Source organism: Scyliorhinus torazame, chromosome 8, assembly GCF_047496885.1.
Source record: "Scyliorhinus torazame isolate Kashiwa2021f chromosome 8, sScyTor2.1, whole genome shotgun sequence".
Classification (NCBI taxonomy): domain Eukaryota; kingdom Metazoa; phylum Chordata; class Chondrichthyes; order Carcharhiniformes; family Scyliorhinidae; genus Scyliorhinus; species Scyliorhinus torazame.
Genome location: NC_092714.1, coordinates 150,854,073 through 150,867,413, shown reverse-complemented (window position 1 = coordinate 150,867,413; position 13,341 = coordinate 150,854,073). Strand labels below are relative to the sequence as shown.

The 13,341-nt window shown below is 49.8% G+C and overlaps 1 protein-coding gene across 1 annotated transcript in view; it reads left to right on the top strand.

The window, feature by feature from the left end:
- LOC140428192 (growth hormone-regulated TBC protein 1-A-like) overlaps positions 1-13,341 on the top strand; it is a 98,383-nt gene that overhangs the window by 34,076 nt on the left and 50,966 nt on the right. Inside the window, exon 4 of the mRNA XM_072514363.1 lies at positions 2,340-2,464. Within this exon, the coding sequence (XP_072370464.1) occupies positions 2,340-2,464 (125 nt within the window). The remainder of the gene's footprint in view (positions 1-2,339; positions 2,465-13,341) is intronic.

Genomic DNA, 13,341 nt, shown 5'->3' with positions numbered 1-13,341 from the left:
CTATTTAATGCTTGTTAGCTGAAAAGAGTGTACCAAGGTGGTTCACGAGGAAAATGGGCAGTCAGACAGCAGGGTGACGGAATCCTTGGTTGAAGTCAACATAGGAATAAGAAACAGCAGTGAACAAAGGCCCCCCAAACTTTCTCTGCCATTCATTGAGACCATGGTTGATTCCACTTTCCCGCCTGTTGGAATTTGAGAAGGCATTTGAAATGGAGAGTAAGGTGGAGAGGCTTAGGGCAAGAATTCTAGCAGCTAGGCAAAATCAGTCACAGGCATTTCCACCACTGGGGCAGTTAGGGTGCACTGAGGAGGGGACAAAAAGTGCATAGAATGGCCCATTTGGACGGGCATATCAGGCTTGGGGAAGTTAGTGATTGAGTGGGCCCATACCAGGCCAAACCGTGCAGAGATTTGTGGACTGAGATGTGGATTTTAAATGAAATGGGGATGAGCAGTCGTTAACTCATTGAAATTGGGTGCTGAATGAGGAAGACTATGCACAGCAGAGGATATGTGGATGAGAAATTGGGAGCGATTAAAGATTATGGATGGAGGAGCATGACAGACTAGCAAGGGAAGTGACGGTCACATAATCCAGTGCAAAGAGGCCATTCGGCCCATTGAGTCTTCACTGGTGCATGAAAAACACCTGATCTACCTACCTATTCCCATTTGCCAGCATCTAGCCCACAGCCTTGAATGTTATGACTTGCCATCCTCCCAGGCAATGCATTCCAGACCGTCACCACCCTCTGGATAAGAAAGCTTTTCCTCACATCTCCCCTAAACCTCCTGCCCCTCACCTTGAACCTGTGTCCTCGTAACTGACCCTTCAACTAAGGGAAACAGCTGCTCCTTATCCACCATGAGCATGCCCCTGATCTTTTACACCTTGATCAGTTCGCCCCTCAGTTGCTCCAACAAAAACAAAACCCAAGCCACTCTAACCTCTCTTCATAACTTTAAATGTTCCATCTCCGGCCACATCCTGCTGAATATCCTCTGCACCGCCTCCAGTGCTATCACCTCCTTCCTCTAAAGTGGATTGCACACGGCACTCAGCTGTGGCCTCATCAAAGTTCTATACAACTCCAACATGATCTCCCTGCTCTAGTAATCTATGTCTTGATTGATGAAGGAAAGTGTCCTGTATGCCCTTTTCACCACCTATTAACCTGCCTTTCTGCCTTCATAGATCTATGGGAAAACATTGAATTGGATGATCAGCCATGATCATATGAATGGCAGGGCAGGCTCGAAGGGCCGAATGGCCTCCTACTGCTCCAATTTTCTATGTTTCACCCACCCATGCTATGCATGTAAAATTCACAACCCTGAGTGGCACAGTGGGTAGCACTGCTACCTCTCAGCTCCAGGGTCCCAGGTTCGATTCCAGGCTGGGTCACTGTCTGTGCGGAGTCTCCCCCCCCCAGTGTGGGTTTCCTCCGGGTGCTCCGATTTTCTCCACAGTCCAAAGATGTGCAGGTTAGATGGATTGGCTATTAGTGTTGGGTGGAGTTATGGGGATAGGATGGAGGTGTGGGCTTAAGTAGGGTGCTCTTTCTAAGAGCCGGTGCAGGCTCGATGGGCTGAATGGCCTCCTGCACTGTAAATTCTATGAACAATGTCATTCAGCTCAGTGAGTTTATAGAGTAGCTCAGCCTCCTCCCACCTTAATTAATTTCACCCCATCAGCATATCTTTTGATTGTTTATTTTTCCCTCATGTACTTATCTAATTTCCCTTTAAATGTATCAAGTCAGCTCTTGGTCTGGCAGGACTAAGGATTCTCAGTCATTAATTCCTGCACATTTCATTTTTATTGAATGCTTTTCATTGTAGCTTGTTTTTTAAATTTTGAATAGGGGCTAGGAGCACCCATTGGATTGGTGGAGATGCTGGAGGGTATGGGGGCAGTGCAGGCAGCGAAGGCCCCAGGTCCGGACGGTTTCCCAGTAAAGATTTTTTTTTGAGTGATGCAATGATCACATAGTTCATGAGTTAGTCATTTGACGTACATTCTGACTCACCTAATAACCTCTGTGACTGTTTGCTTTGAAGCCACAGTTTTTTGATTTAGGTGAGAACTGGATTTAAAAAAAACTTATTGTGAACAAGTATTGTAGACGCTGAAACATGTAATCCAGTAATCCAGATCCTGTCTTTCGAAGTCTCGGTGTGACTGTGACAGGGTGAGGAATAGATTTGTGTAAGAGAAAAAACAAGTTGGTGTTTAAGCTGGAATCACTGAACACAAACCATTTCATGATGCATTGGGACATTTTAATCATTTTATGCTGAGATTTAAAAGCTAAATTGTTTGCTTTAATTTTCAGACATCAACAGAACGTTTCCTGACAATGTACACTTTCGCAGGACTGCAAACCCCTCCTTACAGGATGCACTTTTCAACATTTTAGTTGCATATGGAAACCATAACAAAATTATCGGCTATTGCCAGGTATGTGTTGGGTGATTCGATAAGTAGTATCATCTTTTTAAAAAATATATATATTTATTAAAGTTTTTTAACACAATTTTTCTCCCTTACAAACAATAACCCCCCCCCACACCTCGTAACCAAAAAAACCCAAAAAACGAGGAAGTAGTATCATCTGATCGATGCGCAGGCCAGACACTTTTGAAATATAGGCCCTTCCTTCAACCTTACTTCCAAAATCTACCACTGTCTTCATAAACCCGGGCCTGATTTCAAGTAGTATGTTACAGAGTGATCAATATCAGGAGTAGAGAGTGGAAGCATAAACTCGATTCTTTAAAGATGCACTTGGAATATTGGATATCTGTGGGAGGATGAGCTAGAGGGTGGGTGAGTGTCACCCATTACCCCTCCAAATCTTTGTGTTCTGGTGTCCATAGCAAATTTTTGAAGATTGGTAACATTGGACAGCTTCAATAATTCATGTACAACATAAAATACCCAATATTTTTCTGTCCCTCCATCCAACCCCATCCCACATTCCTTCTGCCCCCCCCCCCCCCCCCCACCCCAGGTTTTGAAATCACGTCCTGCACACCCCCGTCTAGGTCACTGATATATATCAGGAAGTACAAGGGTCTCAACACTGTTTTTATTAATTCATTTATTTATTTCAAGGATGTTCTTGTTCTCGAGGGAGTGCAGCGAAGGCTTACTTAGACTGATTCCAGGGATGACGGGACTGTCATATGAGGAGAGATTGACTAAGTTGGGATTGTTCTCGCTGGAGTTCAGAAGAATGAGGGGGGGGACCTCATAGAGACTTATAAAATTGTAACAGGACGAGACCGGGTAGATGCAGGGAAGATGTAACCAATGATGGGTTTGTCCAGAACCAGGGGTCACAGTCTGAGGATTCAGGGCACACCATTTCGGACAGAGATGAGAAGACAAAGAGTGGCGAGCCTGTGGAATTCATTACCACAGGAAGTAGTTGATGCTAAATCGTTCAATATATTCTTTTTAAAAAAATATATATATTTATTAAAGTTTTTACCAACACAATTTTTTCCCCTTGCAAACAATAACATGAAAACACTGAGCAAGATATATACATGGCAAAATGGTATATTTACATAGCTTTATACACTGGCTCTCTCCCGCACGTGCCAGTTTCCCCCGCCTTTCATGTTATCTCCTGCTCATCCATCCCCCCCAAGCAATCCCCCATTCTCTCTTTTCTCCCCCCCCTCTTCCCCCCAGGGTTGCTTCTGTTGCTGACCGATCTTCTCTAACGCTCCGCGAGATAGTCTAGGAACGGTTGCCACCGCCTGTAGAACCCCTGTGCAGACCCTCTCAAGGCAAACTTAATCCTCTCCAGCTTTATGAACCCAGCCATATCGTTTATCCAGGCCTCCAGACTAGGGGGCTTCCCCTCCTTCCACATTAGCAAGATCCTTCGCCGGGCTACTAGGGACGCAAAGGCTAGAATGCCGGCCTCTTTCGCCTCCTGCACTCCCGGCTCGTCCACTACTCCAAATATTGCTAGCCCCCAGCTTGGCTTGACCCGGACTTTCACCATCTGAGATATTGCTCCCGCCACTCCTCTCCAGAACCCCTCCAGTGCCGGGCATGACCAAAACATATGGACATGGTTCGCCGGACTCCCTGAGCACCTTCCACATCTGTCCTCTACCCCAAAGAACCTACTCAACCTTGCCCCCATCATGTGTGCTCTGTGAACCACCTTAAATTGTATCAGGCTGAGCCTGGCACATGAGGAGGAGGAATTAACCCTACCCAGGGCATCAGCCCACAAACCTTCATCAATCTCCTCCCCCAGCTCCTCCTCCCATTTACCCTTCAACTCTTCTGCTAGCGCTTCCCCCTCTTCTTTCATCTCTTGGTGTATTCCCAAAACCTTGCCCTCCCCGACCCATACACCCGAGATCACCCTGTCTTGAATTTCTTGTGCCGGGAGCAGCGGGAATTCCCTGACCTGTCGCCTCACAAAAGCCCTCACCTGCATATATCTAAATGCATTTCCCGGGGGTAACTCAAACTTCTCCGCCAGTGCCCCTAGGCTCGCAAATGTCCCGTCAATGAACAGGTCCCCCATTCTTCAAATCCCCGCCCGATGCCAGCCCTGAAACCCCACGTCCATCTTCCCCGGGACAAACCGGTGGTTACCCCTGATCGGGGACCACACCGAGGCTCCCACCGCACCCCTGTGCCGTCTCCACTGGCCCCAGATCCTTAACGTTGCCGCCACCACTGGGCTCGTAGTATACTTTGATGGCGAGAACGGCAGCGGTGCCGTCACCAACGCCCCCAAGCTCGTTCCTTTACAGGACGCCATCTCCATCCTCTTCCATGCCGCCCCCTCTCCCTCCATAACCCACTTGCGGATCATCGCCACATTTGCTGCCCAGTAGTAGCTCCCTAGGTTTGGCAGCGCCAACCCTCCTCGGCCCCTACTGCGTTCCAGGAACCCTCTCCTTACCCTCGGGGTCTTATTTGCCCACACAAACCCCATAATACTCCTACCTACTCTCTTGAAAAAGCCCTTGGTGATCACGATGGGAAGGCACTGAAACACAAACAAAAACCTCGGAAGGACCACCATTTTGACCGACTGCACTCTACCCGCCAGCGAGAGCGGTAACATGTCCCATCTTCTGAAGTCCTCCTCCATTTGGTCCACCAACCTCGTCAGATTCAGTTTATGTAGGGCCCCCCAACTCCTGGCTATCTGGATCCCCAGATACTGAAAACTCCCCACCGCCCTCCTCAGCGGTAGGTCCCCTATCCCTCTTTCTTGATCCCCTGCCTGTAATACGAAAAGCTCACTCTTCCCTACATTGAGCTTATAGCCCGAGAACTCCCCAAACTCCCTCAGAGTCTGCATGACCTCCACCATCCCCTCCATTGGGTCCGCCACGTACAGCAACAGGTCATCCGCATATAGGGACACCCGATGCTCTTCTCCCCCCTCGGACCACCCCCCTCCATTTATTAGACTCCCTCAGTGATATGGCCACTGGTTCGATCGCCAATGCGAATAACGGGGGACAGGGGGCACCCCGCCTCGTTCCTCGGTACAGCCGAAAGTACTCCGACCTCCGCCGGTTCGTCACTACACTCGCCACCGGGGCTCTGTAAAGGAGCTTAACCCAGCTGATAAACCCTCCCCCGAACCCAAACCTACGCAGCACCTCCCAGAGGTACTCCCACTCTACTCGGTCAAAGGCCTTTTCCGCGTCCATAACTGCCACTATCTCCGCCTCTCCCTCCGATGGCATCATTATCACATTTAAGAGTGGCCCACATTAGTATTTAATTGCCTGCCCTTTAAGAATCCCGTCTGGTCCTCATGAATCACCCCCGGGACACAGTCCTCAATCCTCGTGGCCAGCACTTTTGCCAATAACTTAGCGTCCACATTGAGGATCGAAATCGGCCTGTACGATCCACATTGCAGTGGGTCCTTGTCTCGCTTTAGAATCAAGGAAATTGTCGCCTCCGACATTGTCGGGGGCAGGGTCCCCTCCTCTCTTGCCTCGTTAAAGTTCCTCACTAGTAGCGGGGCCAACAGGTCTACGTACTTTCTGTAGAGCTCCACCGGGAACCCGTCCGGCCCCGGGGCCTTCCCCGCCTGCATACTCCCCAAACCCTTGCTCCGCTCCTCCAACCCGATTGGTGCCCCCAAACCAGCCACCTCTTGCTCCTCCAACCTCTGAAACCTCAGTTGGTCTAGGAATCGTCCCATCTCCTCTTCCCCCACTGGGGGCTGGGATCTGTACAGCTCTTCACAGAAGGCCTTGAATACCTTGTTTATTTTCGTTACACTCCGAACCGTGGCTCCCCTTCCATCTTTGATTCCCCCTATTTCCCTCGCTGCCATCCTCTTACGGAGCCGACTAGCCTTTTTCCCGTACTCGTATGGTCGCCCCCTGCGCCTTCCTCAACTGTGCCTCCGCCTACCCCGTGGTCAACAGGTCAAACTCCGTCTGGAGCTGCCGTCTTTCCCCCAGTAATCTTTCCTCTGGGGCCTCTGCGCATCTCCTGTCCCCTCTCAAAATCTCCCCCACTAACCTCTCCCTTTCCATGCCCTCTGTCTTCTCCCTATGAGCCCTGATGGAGATTAGCTCTCCCCTGATCACCGCCTTCAACGCCTCCCATACCACCCCCACTCGCACCACCCCATTGTCGTTGGCCTCCAAGTACCTTTCGATACACCCCCTCACCTTCCCACACACCACCTCGTCCACCAGCATTCCCACATCCAGCCGCCACAGCGGGCGTTGGTCCCTCTCCTCTCCCAGCCCTATTTCCACCCAGTGCGGGGCGTGGTCCGAAACGGCTATGGCCGAATACTCTGTCCCCTCCACCCTCTGGATGAGCGCCCTGCCCAGAACAAAGAAATCTATCCGGGAGTAGGCTTTGTGCACGTGGGAGAAGAAAGAAAATTCCCTGGCATGAGGTCTTGCAAACCTCCATGGGTCCACTCCCCCCATCTGATCCATAAACCCCCTGAGCACCTTGGCAGCCGCCGGCCTCTTTTCCGTCCTTGATCTGGAGCGGTCCAGTGCTGGGTCCAGCACCGTATTGAAGTCCCCTCCCATTATCAGGCCTACTACCTCCAGGTCTGGAATGTGCCCCAACATGCGCTTCATGAATACAGCATCATCCCAGTTCGGGACGTATACATTTACCAACACCACCCACGTCCCTTGCAACCTACCACTCACCATCACATATCTCCCTCCATTATTCACTACGATAGTCTTGACCTCAAATGACACATGCTTTCCCACCAAAATTGCCACCCCTCTATTTTTTGCGTCCAGTCCCGAGTGGAATACCTGTCCTACCCATCCCCTTCTTAACCTGACCTGGTCCGCCACGTTCAGGTGTGTCTCTTGGAGCATTGCCACGTCTGCCTTCAGTCCCTTCAAGTGCGCGAACACTCAAGCCCTCTTCACCGGCCCATTCAAGCCCCTCACGTTCCACGTTATCAGCCGGATTGATGGGGCTTTCACCCCCCCCCCAACCCCACCCCCGCCGACTAGCCATCTCCTTTTCTGGGCCAGTCCCGTGTCCGCGCCACCCTCACCCTCCAGTCCCCCAGCCGCGGGACCTCCGTCCCGACCACCTCTTCTGTGTCCCATTCCCTTTCGGCCAGTGCAGCAGCAACCCTTCCACCCCCCCCCCCCCCCCCTCCCCCCGCTAGACCCCTGTCTAGCTTTTTACCTTCCCCCCCCCCCCCCACATATCACTCCCGTAAGTCAGCTGACCCCGGCTTCCCCCGCCGTCCCTTTGACCTCCCCGTGTGGGAGTCTCCCAATCAATATACGTTCCTTCGTTCCCCTTCCCGCCTTTCTTCCCGCGCATGGGGGAAAAAAAAACGCGCTTTCCAAAGCCTGCCCCGCCCCCGCTGGCACAGCTCCTGTCGCGGCCTTTCTCTCTCCCCCAGCCCATATGACATTTCCTGCGCGTGATTGACCCCCTATATACAACAACCATCACACATCAAACCCCAAAACATCCCCCCCCACCCTCACAAACCCTCAGTTAGAGTCCAACTTTTCAGTTCGTATAAAGGTCCACGCCTCTTCAGGCATTTCGAAGTAGTAGTGTTGGTCCTTGTATGTAACCCACAGTCGCGCTGGCTGCAGCATTCCAAATTTCACTCCTTTCCGATGCAGCACCGCTTTGGCCCGGTTGAAACCCGCTCTCCGCTTAGCAACCTCCGTGCTCCAGTCCGGGTATATTCGGATCTCTGCATTGTCCCACTTGCTGCTCCGCTCCTTCTTGGCCCATTTCAGGACCCTCTGTCCGTAAACCAGTGGAATCTCACCACCGTCGCCCTTGGCGGCTCATTTGCCTGGGGCTTCCTCGCCAGCACCCGGTGCGCCCCGTCCAGCTCCAGCGACCTCGAAGGGGCCTCCACGCCCATCATCGCCCCGATCATCGTGCCCGCGTATGCCGCGGCATCGGCCCCCACCACTCCTTCTGGGAGACCCAGGATCCTCAGATTATTTCTCCTCGACCTGTTCTCCAGGTCTTCGAGTCTTCCCTCCCACTTCTTGTGTAGCGCCTCGTGCCGCTCCACTCTCACCGCCAGGCCCAAGAGCTCGTCCTCATTCTCATTCACTCTTTTCTGGACCTCCTGGATCTTCACCTTGTGGGCCTTCTGGGTTATCCCTAGTCCTTCAGTTACCACCAGCATAGGCGCCAGCATCTCCTTGCGCAGCTCCTCGAAGCAGCGCTTGATTAATTCCTGCATCTCCTCTTTGTCCCCGGCCGCCGCCGTTTTGCTTTTTTTCCCTCTCTTCTCCCGCTGCTCCAATGCTGCTTTTTTGGCCGTTGCGCTTCGGGTCCGGTCCATAAAAGTTGGTAGGGGACCTCTCTCTTCCCTTCCCCACGGGTTGTCTGTGAAAAAAATTCCGTTGGGGCTCCTCTAGCGAGCCCGAAAGTCCGCGGGAGCTGCCGAATCGTGCGGCTTAGCTCCGCATAGCCGCAACCGGAAGTCCATAGCTGCAACCAGAAGTCTAAATCGTTCAATATATTCAAGAGGTGACTAGAACATACAGTGCAGAAGGAGGCCATTCGGCCCATCGAGTCTGCACCGACCCACTTAAGCCCTCACTTCCACCCTATCCCCGTAACTCAGTAACCTCCTAACCTTTGTTTGGTCGTCTTTTTTTGGACTGTGGGAGGAAACCGGAGCACCCGGAGGAAACCCACGCAGACATTAGGAGAAGGTGCAGACTCCGCACAGACATTGACCCAGCGGGGAATCGAACCTGGGACCTTGGCGCTGTGAAGGCACAGTGCTATCCAATTGTGCTACAGTGCTGCCTGCTAGATATAGCACTTGGGGAGAATGGGATCAAAGGCTATGGGGAGAAAGCAGGATTAGGCTATTGTGTTGGATGATCAGCCATGATCGTGATGAATGGCGGAGCAGGCTCGAAGGGCCAAAAGGCCTCCTCCAGCTCCTATATTCTATGTATCTATATATCTACTCTCCATTTCCTGTCATTCAGCTCATTTCTTATCTATGTGCCTTTTATTCCATCAGCTAGAACTTTGCTCAGCCTGTTGTGTGGAACTGTGAAAATGCCTTTTGAAAATCCATATACACCACACCAATAGCATTGCCCTTATCAACCACCTCCATTACCACCGTAACTAGGGGCTTTTCTCAGTAACTTAATTGAAGCCTACTTGTGACAATAAAGGGGAAATAGAGAACAAAAATAAGAGAACACCATCACCCTCAGACAGAGCAAAAAAGGTGACAAGTGTGAGAAAGGAGCTGATCAATGCAGGACTGAGAATGTTGTACCTAAATGCGTGCAGCATACGGGTCAAAGTAAATGAGCTTGTTGCACACGTTGAAATTGGCAGGTACAATGTTGTGGGCATCACAGAGACGTGGCTGCAAGGGGATCAGGGCTGGGATCTAAATATACAAGGATATGTGTCCTGTCGAAAGGACAGGCAGATGGGCAAAGGGGGCAGGGCTGCATTGTTGGTAAGGAATGAAGTTAAATCGTTAGCAAGGAGTGATATAGGATCAGAAGGCATAGAATCTGTGTGGGTAGAGTTGAGGAATCGCAAAGGTAAAATGACTCTGATGGGAGTTATGTACAGGCCCCCTAGCAGTAGTCAGGATGTGGGGCAGAAAATAAATCAGGAGATAGAAAAGGTATGTAAAAAGGACAATATTACAATAATCATGGGGGTCTTCAATATGCAGGTGGGCTGGGAAAATCAGGTTCCCAAGAAAAGGAATTTGTGGAATTTATAAGATTTTTTTTCAGAGCAGCTTGTGACAGCACCTACTAGGGAACAGGCAATTCTGGATTTGGTGATGTGTAATGAGGCAGACTTGATTAGAGAACGAATGGTACCCTTGGGGAGCAGTGACCACAATATGATAGAATTTACCCTGCAGTTTGAGAGGGAGAAGTTGGAATCAGATGTAACGGTATTTCAATTAAATAAGGGTAACTACAAAAACATGAGGGAGGAACTGGCCTGAGTTGATTGGAAAAGGAGCCAAGCAGGGAAGACAGTGGAACAGGAGTTTTTGGGGGTTATTAGGGAGACACAACAGAAATTCATCCCAAGGAGGAGGAAACATGCATCCATGGCTGACGAGGAAAGTCAAGGACAGCATAAAAGCAAAAGAAAAAGCCTACAAAGTGGCGATCATTACTGGAAAGCCAGAGAATTGGGAAGCCTTTAAAAGCGAGCAGAGGACAACTAAAAAAGCAATAAGAGGGGAAGAAGGTGAAATATGAGTGCAAGCTAGCTAGTAATATAAAAGAAGATAGGAAGAGTTTTTTGCAATATATAAAAGGTAAGAGAGGCAAAAATAGACATTGGATCACTGAAAAATGTGGCTGGAGAAGTAATAATAGGAAACAAAGAAATGGTAGAGGAACTGAATAGTTACTTTGCATCAGTCATCACGGTGGAAGACACCAGTGGGACGCCAGAGCCCCAGGAGAATCAGGGGGCAGAGGTGAGTGCAGTGGCCATCACTATGGAGAAGGTTCTGGGGAAACTGAAAAGTCTGAGGGTGGATAAATCACCTGGACCTGATGGACTACACCCCAGGCTTCTAAAAGAGATAGCTGAGGAGATTATGGAGGCATTGGTGGTGGTCTTTAAGGAATCACTGGAGGCAGGGAGGGTCCCAGAGGACTGGAAAGTGGCTAATGTAACACCGCTGTTTAAGAAGGGAGGGAGGCAGAAGACAGGAAATCATTGGCAGGTTAGCCTGACTTCGGTCATTGGTAAGATTTTGGAATCCATTATTAAAGATGAGATCGCAGAGTACTTAGAAATGTATGATTCAATAGGACTGAGTCAAGGAGAGGCCATGCCTGACAAATCTGTCAGAGTTCTTTGAGGAGGTAACAAGGAAGTTACACATAGGCGAACCAATGGACACGATTTATTTCGATTTCCAGAAGGCCTTTGACGAGGTGCCGCATAGGAGACTGCTAAATAAGTTAAGAGCCCATGGTGTTAAGGGTAAGATCCTGGCATGGATAGAGGATTGGCTGACTGGCAGAAGGCAGAGAGTGCGGATAAAGGGGTCATTTTCAGGATGGCAGCCAGTGACTAGTGGTGTGCCTCAGGGGTCTGTGCTGGAACCACAACTTTTCACATTATAAACTAATGATCTGGAAGAAGGAACTGAAGGCACTGTTGCTAAGTTTGCAGATGATCCAAAGATTTGTAGAGGGACAGGTAGTATTGAGGGAGCAGGGGGGCTGCAGAAGGACCTGGACAGGCTAGGAGGGTGGGCAAAGAAGTGGCAGATGGAATACAATGTGGAAAAGTGTGATCTTATGCACTTTGGAAGGAGGAATGGAGGCATAGACTATTTTCGAAATGGGGAGATGCTTAGGAAATCAGAGCACAAAGGGACTTGGGAGTCCTTGTTCACGATTCTCTTAAGGATAACGTGCAGGTTTAGTCGGCAGTTAGGAAGGCAAATGCAATGTTAGCATTCATGTCTAGAATACAAAGCAGGGATGTACTTCTGAGGCTGCATGAAGCTGTGGTCAGACCCCTTTTGGTGTATTGTGAGCAGTTTTGGGCTCCATATCTAAGAAATGCTGTGCTGGTCTTGGAAAGGGTCCAGAAGAGGTTCACAAGAATGATCTCTGGAATGAAGATCTTGCCATATGCGGAACAGTTGAAGACTCTGGGTCTGTACTCGTTGGAGTTTAGAAGAATGAGGGAGGATCTTATTGAAACTTGCAGGATACTGCGAGGTCTGTCTAGAGTGGGCGTGGAGAGGATGTTTCCACTTGTAGGAAAAACTAGAACCAGAGGACACAATCTCAGATTAAAGGGAGATGAGGAGGAATTTCTTCAGCCAGAGGGTGGTGAATCTGTGTAACTCTTTGCCGCTGAAGGCTGTGGAGGACAAATCACTGAGTGTCTTTAAGACAGAGATAGATAGATTTTTGATTAATAAGAGGAATCAGGGTTATAGGGAGAAGGCAGGAGAATGGGATGAGAAAAATATCAGCCATGATTGAATGGCGGAGCAGACTCGATGGGTTGAGTGGCCTAATTCTGCTCCTATGTCTTATGGTCTATGTTTATCTATATAATCTATGTTTGAAAGACAGATGAAGAGAATTTGCTTCTCTGAGGGTTGTGAGACTGTGGAACTCTCTTTCCCAGAGAGCGCTAGATGCAGGGTCATTGAATTTTTTTTTTTTTAAATGGGCAGCACGGTAGCATTGTGGATAGCACAATTGCTTCACAGCTCCAGGGTCCCAGGTTCGATTCCAGCTTGGGTCACTGTCTGTGCGGAGTCTGAACATCCTCCCTGTGTGTGCGTGGGTTTCCTCCGGGTGCCCCGGTTTCCTCCCGCAGTCCAAAGATGTGCAGGTTAGGTGGATTGGCCATGATAAATTGCCCTTAGTGTCCAAAATTGCCCTTCGTGTTGGGTGGGGTTACTGGGTTATGGGGATCGGGTGGAGTTGTTGACCTTTGGTGTAGGGTGCTCTTTCCAAGAGCCGGTGCAGTCTCAATGGGCCAAATGGCCTCCTTCTGCACTGTAAATTCTATGTTAATCTATGGTCGCAATTCTCTAGTTCTCCGGGACCATGCCAGTGCCTCTGAAATCTCCACCCTCACCTCCCTCATTATCCTTGGATTCATCTCAACCGGTCCTGGTACCGTATCAATTCTCAGGAAAGATAGCCTTTATGACACCTCTTCCTTCTCAATTATAAATTCTTTTTGAGTTTTTAAAAACTCATTCTTGGGATGTGGGTATTGCTGGCTTTGCCAGTACTTATTTTCCAGCTCTAATTGCCATTGAGAAGGTAGTGGTGAGCTCCCTTCTTGAACGA